Source organism: Callionymus lyra, chromosome 3, assembly GCF_982586985.1.
Source record: "Callionymus lyra chromosome 3, fCalLyr1.hap1.1, whole genome shotgun sequence".
Taxonomy (NCBI): domain Eukaryota; kingdom Metazoa; phylum Chordata; class Actinopteri; order Syngnathiformes; family Callionymidae; genus Callionymus; species Callionymus lyra.
Window position 1 is genome coordinate 27,571,976 of NC_141820.1, and position 16,159 is coordinate 27,588,134.

The window sequence follows — 16,159 nt, forward strand, 5'->3', positions numbered from 1 at the left end:
TCATCATTAAAATCATTGCTATAACGGCATGTGTCAAGCAGATTTAACAACTTTTCTCTCACCTTTCTTTCATTTTTTAAACTGATCGTCCAAAAGGTATAACACTGAGAAGCCTCTGTTTGGGTCCTTACTTTTCTAAATTCTCTGGATCAGGCAAACCTTCTTCTGCCACAATATGAACTGTGTCAAACCCTGTCAACCTCATTGTTAATAAGAGTGTAATGAATTAAGAACACTTTTATTTTCTTTAAAAACCTTTGTTATTTCGACAAGATGCAATATTTCTCCAACATGGACAGCACTTTGATCATGTCACTAACGTTATAATGCCCTCCAGTGCTTCCTCATAAACACTGATTCTGACTATTTTCCCCCTTAAATGTTTAATAAAGATGTTAAATAATAAGCAGCCGTAGGTACAAATCCCTGCTTATCCAGCACACAGTTGGTATTTTCAGGCGTTTTTAGCAGAACTCAAGCTGATAATAATCATCTTCCTCAAGTCAATGACATTGTTTGTGCAGCTCAGAAAACCAGATCTGTGATATGGATATTATACACATTTATACACAGTTATTTCATCTAAATCAATCTGTAAGATAATCCACAGATTTTAGAAAAGCTATTGCAGAATTGATTTTACCACAAAGAAAGACACAAAGGTGGTTATCAGGTTACAAACATAATTCATCAGAAGTTTAATGGCGTGAGAATCGAATCAATCCGCTTTTAAAAGGACGCCTTAAAGCAAGTCGGATCAAGAGAAAACTCACCATTGATTACTGGAGTGTACACGACGATTCCTGCCAGGTTCGGGTCGGACACCGTCTTGTCCAGGATGAGTCCTCCGATGCTGTCAAAATGAGAAATTTGATTAATAAAAATTGGTTTCTGTGACTGCAAGTCGGCGAGACAATCACATATGCATGTAAAGTGCAAAAGAAAAATGGGATTTAAAATATAAATCAAAGGGACATTTTAAATATATAAATAAGAAGAGGAAGTATTGAATAAACACTGAGAGACAGACAAGTCAAACACATGTATGTATTTTATGGTTTTGTATTTCCTGTGTTTAAAAGTATTGTTTTAAGATAAATCAGTGATCTTGATTCAGTTCAGTTCAGTTGAGTACCGAGGACTTTTAAAGCTCTTTTATTAAACCCTCAGGAAGTATTTTTTAACGGCAGAGTGAGCGAGCCATGCTGCAGGCTGTAAAGTCAAGGCTGCCAGGCTCCGGAGGACCAAAGGGTGCTCAGGTGCTCCAAGGTATGACTCATCAAACAAACCACAGACGGTGTGAAAGGCAGACTGTTCTTTCCTCTTTGAAGACGTACGAACACGCTCACCTGCTGATGAGCATGGCGGTGATGACCGGCTCCCATCCGGAGTAGAGCAGGGTGCGGCTGGCCGGGTGCTTGGACGAGACCACGATCCACAGCGGGGTCAGACACATGAAGAAGGCACAAACCAGTGACGAAACGTACGGGTAGGAATCTGGGGAGAAAGGATGAGTCAGCTCTTTCCTGTGAGTCGCACGGAAAACCTCGATTCCACCTCACGATGGGAAAAGTCGACTTGTTCCAGAGAAGAGGAAAACGGTGAAAAGCGCAGGAAGCCACGACAATATTACTCAGTGTTGACATTAAAACGACACAAAGGATGAGTTACATTGAGCCATGAAACAGAAACTTAATGGAGTCGCAGTTACGATTTAACTGTCAACATACAATAAAACAATTTCAAACAATCGTTGAAAGTGTTGTTTTCTAAGTAGTGGTGTTTATTGGCAAGAATCGGGCGATACATTATGTATCAAGATACTTGGACAACGATATTATATATTGCGATACTGTAGGATACTGAAGTCTCCATCTCCAAGGGACTTGTTGTATAAACAAAGTGGGCGTGATTAGAGCTGGCTGGAGGAGGAGTATTATATTTGACTCCGCCCTTGTAACCTCTCATTCTCTCATTGAGATTTCAGACGAGGGAGAATTTTATAAAGTAATCTTTTTAAAACATGGTCATGATAGTCATGGTCATGAGAGACTTACTTGGAGAGGAAGACTTCAACATTTGAAACATGTGAGTGAATCAGGAGAGTTGGAGTTTCACATTAGTTGCCCTTTAAGAAATTCAGGAATTCATTTTTGCTAAAGTTGTTTTTGCATACAGTACATCTGTGCACATCCCTTCTAATATATTGATTTTCTTTTTTTTTTTATTCGATTTTATTGTGTAGGTTTTCATGTGCAAGTTTGTGTTTTCCTTTAACATACGTTTTCTGTACGTGTGGCATGCGAGTGTAGAAACACCAACATGAATGACACTTCATTGCTGTTTACATGAGCAGCAGAAGGGAATTATTTTAATATAATACTATTTTTTTATGTATTTATTCAAGTAATAAATTGATATAAGCAATTCCTTGCTACAAGCTCCTGCGAGTGTTTGAGTGATAATATCTTCTGTCACTTAAAGAAACCGTGTCTTTGTAATAGAACATGCAAGTGTTACAGGGTGGTTTGTATAACTCCAGAATGGACATAAATGATCATTTTTGTATAGTAAATGATACTTTTAATTTAGAAAAACATATATTATAGAATCAAGAGTATCATTTAAAAATGAAAATGTGGTGACACAAGATTTTAATTTGACACTGGTGGAAAAAGAGTAGCCAAGTCTACTGCCCATGATTTGGAGTACTGCATTAGAAAAGAAAGATCCGATCAGGTCTAAACAGGGCGGTTTCATTTCTTCTTTTGTTTTAAGTTTTAATTTCTTTAGTTGATATTTATTTATTTTGAAATTTACTTCAGAGTCACAAGTTGCTGGAGACACTCTCAGAGTCACACCTACAGACAAGTAAGAGTGATCAATAAACCTCTGTATGTTTTTGGACTGTGGGACCAAACACAAGTTCCCAGATTAAAGCCACGCAAAAGAACAACATAAATAGGCTGCAGGTTACCTCAAGCTGGACAGAAAACTCTTGCTGTGAGCTGGTATTGCTAAGCGCTACACTACCATGTACCCAGTTTCAGAAGTTTAGAAAGTTAAAAAACTTAAAAAGTCTGTATGATTGTAAATACACATATTTTTGGTTTCATTAGTTCATTGAAAAAAAAGAGTAAATAACAATGTAAAGTGTCTATAATTGACAGTTTCTGTCACTTTTTCTCCAAAAGCTGCAGCTTCAACAATACAACAAAACATCTCTTCCTGAAACGGTAATTAGACGAAGGCACCTGCTCGGAGCCGCTGCCAGATGTTTGCCGCACAATTCGGCTCCAAACACTAAATAACTGTCATTAGGAAACAGTCCAAGATTTATTATCTGAAAACCTTCATAGCTGGAGGAGAGAAGGCGCTGTGGAGCCGTAATGGGCACCAACAGACCTGCCTAAGTTAGCAGTAAATATATATATAGAGATGATGCATATCCAGCAGGTTTCATTAGGCACACGTTCAGGAAGTGAGTCATGCCCTGTACGATGTCTTGCTGCTTAAGTTGGCCGTCGGCCATTGTTTACTTAGGGGAACCCGGCTGCCCGTCATTGAGTGTCCTTGCTGTTGATTAATCAATATATGATCAATTGATATTCCTCACCGCCTGTAGAGAAATATATTTTGCCAAAGCACTCTGCCTCGGAAGTTGCTGCCAAGGACCGTCTTTCACGGATAAATGCCGTTCTTGTCCGAGGAGTTATGTTTGAATGTGAAAGATAATTTTCACCAGCGCAAATGATTGAATCACAACAGAAAAAGTAAATATTGAAGATGTGAGTTCATTTTAAAGCTTCCTGTCGTATACATTATATCTTGGATGTCGGGTTCATGACTAGGCTGATAGGATGAGAGGACAGGTAAAAAAAAAAAAAGCAACCTCTTCAGAACTTTATGTTTTTAATCTTGTTTCAGGATCACATGCTGACATTTAAATGTGCTTGTGCTAGCATGAAGACCGCTTAGCTCACAGGACATTTTTTGCTTTAATGTCAGCGTTATATTAACAGACCGAGCTTTATGTAAAAACAGCCAAAATATGTCACATAGGAGTTTGGCTGTCACTTATTTTTGTTAGTTTACACGTTTACTTTTTAAGTGAACTTGAATGAAATTAGCATCATGACGTCTCAAGAGTCGCTTTAGAGTGTTTTATGGTTCAATAATGTTTTTGTAAATGAAATAGTTTGTTTTTTACAATTAACATGCTATTTACACAATTTGTTTATTTTGAAACATCTGTAACAAAAACCTCTGGCCGCTAGATGGCAGCAGTCATTATGTCCTTCGCAGCTAAATTGAATCCCGCAAGATCCTGGCGATAACTGAGGACAAGAGGATACAGTCGACTCCGGCAGCATATAAAGCTGTTGCTGGTTGAAAATAATGAAAGCAGTCACAAATTCTTTAAGAATCATGTAAGTAAGTAAGTAAGTAAAGTAAGGGTTATTTGTAAAGATAAAGATGTAAAAAAAATGTGGTCCGCAAATATTTGCAAAGACAGAGTCAAGTACTCGGACAATACTACAAATATATGCTTGTTCCTACATTAACACAATATATCGTATAGCCACTGTATCGTGATATACATCAAATCGCAAATTACGCTTAAACACAGCCCTTATTAACACAATCCTTTTTCCATAGAAAACTCCACCTTTTAGAGAGTAATATTGAATAGAACATAATATAATGCTTTTTTTCTGTGCCTCACGCCAGGGAGGTTGGATCTTGTTGGTTCAGCTTATGAGCATGAATCTAGCTAAAACGGTGTAAAAAAAAAATAGCCTTCAAGAACTTCAACCTGTTGTTATTTAGATTTTTTTTTTCTCCGTCCCATAAAAAGACAGGTATGTTTGCATGCTTCACTCACTCGTCAGTCACTGGGCAGAGACGAACTTTACTTACTGATGACTTTTAGAATGGATGCTGTTGCAAGATTTGTCTCGGAGTGCAAGTTCTATTGGAAGTCTGGAGCAGTGCAGAGCAAGTCAACCCATCATTGACTACTGACGTCGTTTGTCAAAACATAGCTGACTGGAGTCTCCATCGAGTGAAAACTGTAATGTCAGTCATGAGAGTATGCCTTTGGTTTGCAGTGTCTAATACAAGAGCTTTGGTGGGTGGACATGACTCATGAATTATTTCTTTCATACATTTCATTTTTTTTCTTCTGACTAACACCACTGCAGATGAAACACTTGTCAAACATTGTCACTCTTCAATATCTTATTACAAAGGTTAATTCACTTCAAGTTAAGTTTTTTCTACGTGTGATATTAACACTTAAGTCTACGAAATTATGATTTCGATTATTAAGTGTTTGGGCAACAATTAAATGGGAAACATCGATGCAACGTACTTGGTCTAAATCTAACTAAAATATGTCTCTGAAGCAGACTGATCAGGTTTGTAAATAAAAATTATAAAACCTGCCATTTTTACAAGGACAATTTCTACGTGAAAGTCCAACAACAACTTATTTATTAAAAAACAGAAAATGTATTTAATTTAATTTCTAAACCACATTTTTATTTTTAAATGATATTCTTGATACTATAATATATGTTTTTCTAAATTAAAAGTATAATTTACTATACAAAAATGATCATTAATGTGCATTCTGTAGTTATACAAACCACCCTGTAACACTTACATGTTCTATTACAAAGACAGGGTTTCTTTAAGTGACTTGAGTGAAGATATTATCACTCAAACACTCGCAGGAGCTTGTAGCAGGCTGGTTCCCTCACAGCCCGATTGATTTGCTCTCTTTTAGTAGTAGGATCTACTCCTTAAAGCAACAACACATAACATTTAGAAAATCTTACATAATGCAGCTGGAACGAAACCGTATCACCCCGTAACACCTGATCGACAGAAATTAAATAAACTATAATTTCTTTTAATATCAATTTTATAACAGGAAAACATTGTTGTGCCTGAAATCAAGTGAATCTTTAAAAGTTCCACTGCAAATCCAAAGATGACATAAAGGTGACGATGAATCCCAGTGGGTTAATTTATCTGCATCATGATCAACTTTCTCTTGTGGATTATCCAGGGAATGACAAGGTCGGTTCCAGTCGTTTCTGCTCACATTAGATGCATTACAGAGTTAGCCGTTTGGATAATGGCAAGACGGTTTGGAGAATCATGCATTTGTTCTGGTGCTACAAAAGGCCCGACTGTCTAACATCCCAACACAACGGAGTCACTGTCCAGACAAACAGACTCGAGACTCTCAAAATATGAACCGGGAGGTGAATTCGGGAAAAGCGTAAGCCGTCAGCTTTAGTCGTTTTTATAATTCAAATATCTATAATTCAAAAATAGAAGCTTCGGTCGGGAATAAATGGCACTTTTGAGAGGAGATGGCATCTCTGTGTGCTTCTCAGAGTGGAGGGAGGTGGAGCAGCAGCCAGTCTGGGTGTGACATCAATGTGGAATGTGTGGCCAGAGAAGAGAAGGTTTGTTCTGCTGCTGAAAACGACTTACTGGGCAGACTGAGGCGCGAGCGCCCTCTGGTGACCAAATTGAAGAATTATATTTAAAAAAAAAGAAAAATCAGAATCAGAAAAAGTTTCACTAGATGGTAACGCGTCTCATTGTTAACAATTATCCATCAATGTTTTTAGTTTATAATTCCAAGTGGATTTGCACTGTACATTTGTGTGGAATAAACATGCATTAACATTCTCATGTTCTCATCGCATCGTTTTTATCAACTTAATTCGTAATATAACAAACTACAGAATATGACGAACTTCTAAGAAATTACAATGCTTTATGATTACATAAATATATTTTTTGCTTCACTATTAGCCCTGTTTAATTACTTTTCCCTGTTGGCATTCTCACTAAATCTATATTGTGAAACACAATTCACATATTTCTGTTTTTATTTTAATTAAAGGGTTGACACAATTTTATCTTGACCTAACACAGTGAAAAAAAGATTTGATTTGATATTAATTTACTGTAGTTATATAATCAGATTCTAATTGGGAGTTAAATTGTAATACAAAAATTAAAGAATTAGACTTTATAATGATTCTAGAGATTTAATTTCTGCATTTTTGACCCAGAGACAACACAAGGGATACCACAAAAACATTTGTTTACAGGCCTCTGGGTCACCTTGACCACGTGTTTAAGTGTTTATTGTCTTCTAAAACCATAAATAACGTTTACTTACTTATACTCATCTTCTCTACGACACCAAACTGCATAATCACTGTCATTTGCTCAGCGGTTCTGGTAGTTAAAGACCTGTTGATCCACCTACCGAGGCACTTGTACAGTCCTTGGCTGATCCAGGCCAGGATGGCGAGAGTGATGAGGTCACCGAAACTGGCTGCGATGGGTGTGGCCACGTTGTCTGGATTGATGCCCGTCTTCTTGGAGCCCACGATCACGCCGACCATGATGAACCCTGGAGAGGAGACAAAACTTTATTAACTATCCAGGCACTGAGCACGACATTAAACACAGTCACTCACTGCACTTATATTTATGATATTGCGGTGAAACCTCTATATATTTAGTCAGTTAAACTTAATTAGAAATTAAAAGACAAATGAGAAGAGAGAGGGGTTCTAAAGCGATGTATGTTTAATAATGTTTATCGATTATAAGGTATTATATATATATATTGTTTCAAATCGTACATTTTTAATGAATATTTTCACTCTTAAGTTATTCATTGGGACAAAAAGTCTATACATTTGTCTGCACAAACACAGTTAAAGTGCTCACTAGGAATTTCAATGACTTATCCGACAAAAGTTATTGAAAAAAAACAATCCGCTCAATGAGATTTAAACATCTTTGAGATCCTCGCAGCTTTGGACTTTGATTATGGCTTAAAAGAGTAGATGATTTGGGCAGGAAGTGACACGAACAGGCAAACTAGATGTCCATCTCAGTACAGTTTCAATTGTCTTTCAATTGTGTACAATAACGAATATAAACTCCAAATTTCTCTGTGCCAAAGCCTTGTAGTTCAGATAGCAGGTGTGAAATATATCAACCTGCATTTTCTCCTGGTCAACATTTTCAATGTGAGCAAAGGGGTTTGCATGTGGATCAACTATAGTAAAATAGCCTGCAGCATACTTTACAACATTAGCAATAATCACCAAACACGTTTCCGGGTATGTGACCCTTATAGGTTTAAAGTCATGTGAAGTCACACATGAGACACAGAATAAAGCATTAATATACAACAATTAAAATAACAAGCAACTAAATGTGAATAGTAAAAATATCTGTTAATTTGGCTAAATGCTGCATATACAAGTTCAATATTTGTCATTAAATGGACCAATAAGTGTATTTTTGTAACTAAAAAAAATCCCATTTTTGGTTTTTTTGTTAACTGATTCTAATCTATGTTCTTAAATCGGCATGTTTATGGTCATTAAAGTGCAAATGACTAATTAAAACAACTTATTTTGAGCCTTCAGTGAGTTCTTTTCTCTGAGAAAAATGTATTTATCATTTCAAGTCTTACTTCACATGATTCTGGACTAAAATTGAGCAAATGATGTCACATTTTCACAAGAGGCACATAATCATGAGAGTGCTGGAGTAGAACAATTAGGGACAACAGCTATCATGTAAGCATATGAAATGGTGCGCGAATAGACAGGGATTCAATTAGCTAGAATAGAAAATGGAAGTAAAAGGCAGCAAACAAAAGAAAACATTAAAAAAACGGACAAATGTCATTAATTTTATGCAGTTACGGGTGCTCTCGAAACACAATTGTCTCCTTTAACAGCGTAATGACGCCACTTTAGAGGCTCAGCCGCATCTCTGTTTGCTCTCCAGGTAAAATTGCCTCATCGCTGACTAGATAAGTACCATTTAACTCCAGATTTGGTGGAATAATGCGGAAGGAAGTTGTGGAAAAAGCAGACAGAAGTGACTCAGCTCCACCACAGGGGCGTAATAAGAGTTTATTTTAAACTCAGCTGTTTGTGTGTATCTGTGTTTATGTGCGTTTACCCTGCAGCATGGAAGCGATGAAGGCCGTGGCCACGCTGCTGGAGCACAGCAGGACGGCGTGGCTCATCTGGAACTTCCCCTCCGGGATCCAGCCCAGAACCACAGCTGCCACAGCTGCCATGAAGCCCACAACAGTGGCCTGGACCTGAGCGAGAGAAAAGAGGAAGCATCGTCACAGAGGTGTCTGTTAAAAACAACCTTATGATCTGGTCATATTCTCCCGGACACGGTCAACAGAGATTATTTGTCATCCCGTCATCGCACACCAATGTACAAGAACAGAGGCAGGTTTTTATGTAAATATCTTCACAAACCGTAAAGAAAAAAATGTTGAAAACGTAGAAGAGAATCAAATATATTCCACAGAAAAACAAGAACTGAGAGTCAATGATTAACAATGAACCAACACAGATTAGGAGCACAGCTGTTACCTGCTTCAGTGCCAGGTTGCCTATTATCAGATTCCACTTCTCGATTGGAGAATCCATCTTGCCAACGTTCACCTGCATTACAAGAGAGAGCCAAGTACAATGTAAACGTTCACAAGAGTCAAGAAGTGTGCGTCACTTAATAAAATAGTCAAACTTAAGAGAAAACACTTCATAATTACAGTGTGATTTTTCTATCATTAATTTATATATGGGGTCATCATGTTATACTGTAAAGTTTAACCACATAAGAGAGAAAAGGAAATTCAACAAGTACATTTTAATTCATTCGGTCATTAAAATGTCGTCGCAGCAAGCACAGGATCAAATAAAAACAGGAGTTTCAGCCAAGTTTTCGTGGACTACATCTGTAACAACCGTTTGAAAAATGAACCTTCGTTCCTCAAATTCAATCCACAGCAATTTGTACCACAGATTATGTTTTATACAACAGCATCGAAAGACTAGTAATGTTTTTTTTTGGGGGGGGGGGCAGCAGGGAGGATAATGAGCTCAGCGAAGAAAAAAATAAACTGTGTGGTCTACGTGTTGACACAGAGTCGGGAATGTGGAGAAGACTTGTTAAAAGACTGGAAGGAGGAGCCAAAACAAACGCCTCCAACCCTTTTCTTGAATCTTCTTGCTTCCCCCCTTTTCCCAGTTCCTACCGGGGTAAGAGAGGTGCCTGTTTAGCCTGTTCCTGTTAACACTTTATTGACTATCCCCCTCGCACATTACAATACTTTTTATTTACCTTAACTCTTAGCACTTTTGTACACAGACCTGAATGCTTATGAGTCATAAGAAAAGTCCTTAAAAACTTTCCTTTTCTAACTATGGCCACCGATTCGTATGCTTTTGATGGCCTCACATAACTAACCCATCCTCATTTTAGGATTTGGTCGGGCTCCCTTACCAAAGGCTTGATTATTTATTTTCAACAGGGGTTAAATGTGCACCGCTGCACACTGACAAAATAAAACGCTTAAAAAACCTGATCGCAAACCAACGACACATTCCATAACACAAACACACAAAGTCACAAAACGGGTTTGCGGGACATTTCAGGACAAAAAGAGCGAGTGAGAACATTTTCCATCAAACTTTTTTCAACAACACAGCAAAACAAAGCAGCAGCAGCAGCAGCCTGGTGTCAATGAGGATGGAGAGGTGGGGAAAAGGAAGAAAAAAAAGCAATCACGGAGGAGAGGTCGGCGCAACAGAGAAGTTGGATTGGCGCCATCTCATTACGGCAGAGAAAGACGCGTCATCTGGAGGGAAACGTTGACAAGCGACAGGAGTGCGTGGACACAAGATGACGGACACGAGTGCTGGTTTATTTTGTATTTCTTCATCATATTGCTTGTCAGCATAGAGGGTGTAGGTGTGTGTTGTTGTGTGATCCTGTGACTGCTACGACTCACCATGGTGCATTAAATGTAACTTGTTTTTTTCTTTGCTTTCAAAACATATTTTTTGGTTTAAATTTCAATAGAGTCCATGCAAAATAAAGAATTTGAATAATTTTATTTGCATTAAAATGAAAATATCCATGGCGTTGACTGAAGACTGCATTTAAAGATGATGTTTAGACATATTTTGGTTTTCAGTTCTATTAATTCAACCAGTGTACATGTGTGTGTATATTTGAGTCTAAAGAGGAAAGAGTATGTATGTTTGTGTTTCACTATCATCATATTGTTTGATGGAGAGTTTGCCTGTGTTTCCATGTCCTTCATTGTGTTATCGCCGCTAAAGTGATTGTGTGTCGCTGAAGAACGTCACTAACCGCTGTGGAGAGTCTGGATGCCAGAGTCATCTCGAGGTTCCCCTTCAGCCCGAGCAGCGCCGGAACCAGGATGAAGATTTCCGTGATGTACCGGAAAGCTTCCCAGTGCTGTAAAAAAAACACAGAAAGGAATGATGATTGTATACATGTATCACTAATGAAATGCCTCAACCTCAGATTATCCTAAATAAACCTAAAAATTCAGTGATATAATTTATTAGTGATTCAATTGTAACATTTATTTTGACAACGAAATCACAATTTAAAACATGCCAATATATTTACGGCAATTGATATCCGTATTATGATTTTTTTAATCAACTTTTTTTATGATTTATCATACATTTTTTAACTCATTCGATTATTTAATTCCCTATAACCTCATCTTAAATTTTAAACAATCCTTAAATTGATTCATTTAAAACTATTTATCCTTCCGGAAAGAAAATCCAGAAACACCTTTTATATCAAATATATACATATGTCATTGAATTAATAATTGGTTGGTTTACACAGGATACTTTGCTAGATAGCAGGATGTAATGTTAAAGTTTTTGTTTAATTAGTTTTAGCCTAAAAAAGAGAATTTGATGAATTAAATATAGTAAAACGTAGAAGTCAGTGGCTGTGTGTGCACCTTCAGCTGTGTTTAAATACTAAGGGGTTTTAAAAGCAAAAAAAAAGAGTTTGGAACATGATTTAGACTTTTTATAATGTTTTCAATTGTTAAGAACTTGAGAACTTGTTTATTACTTTCTTGTTATAATTCAGTAACTGTTCTTTTAATTAAAAACAACAGATATTGTGTGTTTTAGGTCAAAGTACCATTTTCTTTAAACAACAAATCCAAACTAGTGTGAATAAAACTTCCTTAAAGAGTGAGGCCAACATGACCTCATTTTGTTTTTGTTTGTGGTTGCGTCAAATGCGTCAAAAGATTAGTGGTGGACGGGCTGCTGTTGACACCCGTGTGTCATAGATGACGTTGGTTCAGACGCCCGCTGTGTCATCTGCACTTCAGACTTTGAGACAGTGAGGAGGACAACACGCTCTGGCACAGCTGCTGATCTGTAGATAGCTGGTTCGGGAACGTTCAGATTAAAATAAAGCCTCACCAGAGAACACTGAGGAATAAAGCTATAAAACATGTGTAAAACTCCTCTTTACGTTGAAAAATGTTCAGTTTTTACCTGAACTACATCCAGCACCATCCCGGCCGACACCGTTCCGAATCCGGCCAGTAGAAAGGGCAACAGTATTTGCAGCGCCATGGCCAGAGGAGACTCCTTAGGCATGTTAGGCTCCGAAGATCTCAATCCGTCCTCCTCGTCCTCCTTTTCCTCTTGATCCGCTTCCTCCCCGGACAGTCTCCTCTCAGCCAACATTGGCTCCACTTCAGAATAAGCTCCATCCCCGCAGTCTGACAATGACAGAGAGGATCTGGAGGCCCGGTCCAGCAGCCGGCGGCCGTCTATGTGAGTGGTCTCTTGTCTGTAGCCGTTCTGGTGCAGGTTCGACTCAGGCTTAGGTCCGAGATCCACCATGGACAGGCGCTCCTCCTGGAGCTTCATGTAGCCAGTCGGGACCATCGTGTTGAGCAGGGAGGCGATTCGTCCAGAAGATTTGAGGGCGAGGGAACTCCACCCGCCCCCTCCGCTCATACGCACCGTCAGGCTAGAGCCCAGGGACTCGCCTATCGCTCCGCCGAGACTCTGAATACTCATGTTGTCGTCCGACACCGCAGTGTTTCATCTCCTGTCGCGCCGTCTCAGGCTGATGTCAACAAGTTAAACCGACGGCTCAGGTAAAGAATCCATACCGGGTTGTAGATCCATGCGCTTGGATGATCGATCAAAGAGAAACCAGTTTAATTCAAACAGTCTTACAAACACGTCAACAGCTGTACTTTTGTGATATTTATATGGCGCACACTATCTCCCAGCTCCTCCTGAAAGTAAATAATTATTATCCACAAAGTAAATAATATTGAAAAGGAGGGTTGGCATTATCCCCCCTCTTTTAATCTCGATGACTAAACTTTTAATGAAATGTGTATTAAAATATAGAACGTTTCCACGGTAGTTTACCTTCTATAGAAAAACTCATTTAAAACTCCAGGCCTGTGATAATATAAATCAATGTTTGTCAGAAGAGGAACATCATTTATGGATATAATAAATGTTCATTAAAGTCGTTTGGATTCCATTTCTTTTGATGTTAGTATTTTCTTCTGTATCCAATTGTTTCAACCTTTCTTTACGCAAGTCAAGTCGCCAAGACAATGTTAAGTAAAAGTCGGAAGTTTACATTTTTCATGCAATTTTATTTGTTACTTCCGGCGAAATTAAATGAAGGAACGACGGAAAGAAACAACGTGTTTCCAGTGAATATATTATTCCACGTAAACCTTCGAGGTTCCTCGGAGATAAAACAACAGGGATAGTCAACTTAAAACGTTGTTTAGCAGAAGCAAAATGTTAATGCGTGATGCTTTTTTACAAAGCGTTTAGTCGGGCATTTCCAATGCACTTATTATTGTTGAATTGCGGAAATTATGTTCTCGCAGTTTTGCAGTTGATTTATTTTGCGCTATTATAACGTGTTTTAGTTGAAGCTATGTATGCTAGCAGCCATCAAAACAGTGGCTCTCTCGGGCGCAAGCGTCCGCGTGAAAGAAACGTATCTCTACTAGACAAAGTTATTTTCCTCATGGACAAATACATCTATTGATTTTTTTGGGGTGAATAAATGTGTTTTTTTTTCTCAACTTACGCTTGGGTTAGAGATGTGTTTCCTCCCTGACAACCTCCAGACGTAGCGCCGCGTCACAGCAGAGGCTGGCGATCGTCTACGTGGTAGAGATGCGTTCGTCTCTCACGAAAATATATTTTGACATGTCAAGGTAAATGTCAAGTTGTGGGATTTTGTTCATTTATTTTATTCTATTTATTCCATTACTGTGATCAAGGGGGGACTGGATTTTTATTTCGATTAACCCATGCAGTACACGCATACGTTTCGGTACGTGGATTCAAATCCTAGTGAGACCTCTTGTCGTTCTGACCACAGCGCACATGCGCAAAAGAATATCCGAAAACTTGAATTTTTTTTTTATTTCTGATACATCCAATGTATTTAAATTGTTGTTTTATTTATTGTGCGATTACTGGCGTAAAAAAAAGCAGACAAGTATATTTAACTGTATCACCGCGTTGACGGGCAGACCTCCGGCCTGTAGGTGGCGGAAGATATATATTCGTTCAGCGTGAGCCGGAAGTGTGACGCACACGTCTCAGTCCACACATGTTTGCCAAAACAACGAGATATGGAATCAAACGCCAATAAAACGACTTCGCGGGATTTGCTGACATGTGGCAGCGCAGAAGGTTTGGACGATTGTCTTCGCTTGAATGCACTGTAACACACTTTTAAATGTAAAATGCTTTCAACGTTTTTATCACAAGTTATAAGCACATGATGTGTTTGACAGGATTTTATTATGAAGGAATTCTATCAGCGTTATGTAAAGTTTGATCAAAACCTATGTTTCCATGTTGTTTTGTTTTTCTGTGTTTAACATCCTTATTACAATATATTTAGGCCTTATTTAGGCACCATCCTCCAGTGATCTCGAAGAATAACACACATTTAAGTGAAGATAAATTACAGGAATGACAATATTTGTACAGCAACCACGAAATTAAAACCTAAAACATTATTTCCAAATGTAAAAAAAAAAATCAATAACGGTGCTAATGGTAACAATAAACCAACTGGCGCCATATAAAGACGTTTGTTTTGTATATCAGTTATTTGCTGTTCTAGTCCCAATTAAAACAACTGTTTTAAAAATAATAGCACCGTTTGTACAATTGTAAGAAACCGCAAGATCACACTTTGAGGTCAAAAGTTCTTTCAGGTACTTCTGGTGTAACCATGACCGATACTATTGTGTAGTATACACGATATACCTCTTCGTACTGGTACTATGTATGCATATTTTGAATGTGTAAATAATTCAGGTTTCTTTACATTTTTAGGTCTCAAAGATACTCTTCTGTTGAAGCCTGCGAAAGCGAAATCCTTACAGACGGAAAGAATCCCTCAGAGCAGTGGTAAGCTTCTACTTTTAAAATGAAGCCTCTGACGCTGCCCTTCCTCTGTACAGTATTGGGCTGTAAATTCTAGTCAGGAAAGTCACATGGTGTTGTTTTTATATTAGTTCTGAGCCGGCTGCAGAGTTTCCTTCCACAAATGGCAGAGGCCAACAAGAGACTGGAGCAGCAGATGGAAGAGTCTCCTGACGGACGTTTTGACATCGAGTGCGTGGACGATGCAAATAGGATCATTGAGATGGTGAGTGTTGATTTGTGTTCTTGAATTCAAACGTGGAGCTCTAAACCTCATGACTTGTGTGAACATCTTCAGGATGTGGCGTTGGTGGAACTAAGTGGGTCTGAGAGTGACTATGTAGACTCATCAGAGTCGTGGGATTCTGAGGATGAAAGCAGCATCACAGAGCAGAACCTGAAGCTGCCGGGACACAAGAGGCCAAAGAACAAACCCAGTATTCAGGTTGTGGATCCAGAGGAGAAGTAAACTGACAGACACCTGTTTAAAAAAAGACAATTTACAGAAATAAACCCTGACGTGAGGATTTAAAACAAACCGTATGTGAACATGAATGTTATTTTCATCGTTGAGAGATCCTCCTGCTGGAACAACGTTTTTTTGTGTCTGTTGAGTCATAAAAGATTGAAAACGTTCCATATAATCTATGTTTTGTATATAATAAACCCCTGACTCACACGAGTGTTGATATTCTTGTGAAACGATGAGCATCACTTTCATGAGGTGTGTTCACATGTACCAAACTAATCAGATTAAATGATGGATCTGAACGAATATTCTTTCAGAT

General features: G+C 38.3%; 2 protein-coding genes across 2 annotated transcripts in view; one reads left to right on the forward strand and one right to left on the reverse strand.

Moving 5' to 3' along the window:
- The window catches only part of slc41a2b (solute carrier family 41 member 2b), a 29,671-nt gene extending 15,595 nt beyond the window's left edge, over positions 1-14,076 (reverse strand). Inside the window, exons 1-8 of the mRNA XM_087787347.1 lie at positions 14,014-14,076; positions 12,432-13,079; positions 11,242-11,349; positions 9,456-9,527; positions 9,025-9,169; positions 7,301-7,447; positions 1,350-1,497; positions 774-853 (exon numbers count right to left, since the gene is read on the reverse strand). Coding sequence (XP_087643473.1) covers positions 774-853; positions 1,350-1,497; positions 7,301-7,447; positions 9,025-9,169; positions 9,456-9,527; positions 11,242-11,349; positions 12,432-12,965 — 1,234 coding nt within the window. The 5' untranslated portion in view covers positions 12,966-13,079; positions 14,014-14,076. The remainder of the gene's footprint in view (positions 1-773; positions 854-1,349; positions 1,498-7,300; positions 7,448-9,024; positions 9,170-9,455; positions 9,528-11,241; positions 11,350-12,431; positions 13,080-14,013) is intronic.
- A 442-nt stretch (positions 14,077-14,518) lies between these two features.
- On the forward strand, positions 14,519-16,051 carry nopchap1 (NOP protein chaperone 1). The gene is made up of 4 exons (XM_087787354.1): positions 14,519-14,627; positions 15,282-15,356; positions 15,464-15,597; positions 15,670-16,051. The coding sequence occupies exons 1-4, from the start codon at positions 14,567-14,569 to the stop codon at positions 15,838-15,840; spliced, it is 441 nt and encodes a 146-aa protein (XP_087643480.1). The 5' UTR covers positions 14,519-14,566; the 3' UTR covers positions 15,841-16,051.
- The last annotated feature ends 108 nt before the right edge of the window (positions 16,052-16,159 follow it).

Bases quoted from the DNA above. Each gene is read 5' to 3' on its own strand.
- nopchap1 (XM_087787354.1), top strand. From the start codon at position 14,567: ATGGAATCAAACGCCAATAAAACGACTTCGCGGGATTTGCTGACATGT. The intron at 15,357-15,463 runs GTAAGCTTCTAC...TTTTTATATTAG, and splicing joins AAGAATCCCTCAGAGCAGTG to TTCTGAGCCGGCTGCAGAGT. The intron at 15,598-15,669 runs GTGAGTGTTGAT...GAACATCTTCAG, and splicing joins CAAATAGGATCATTGAGATG to GATGTGGCGTTGGTGGAACT.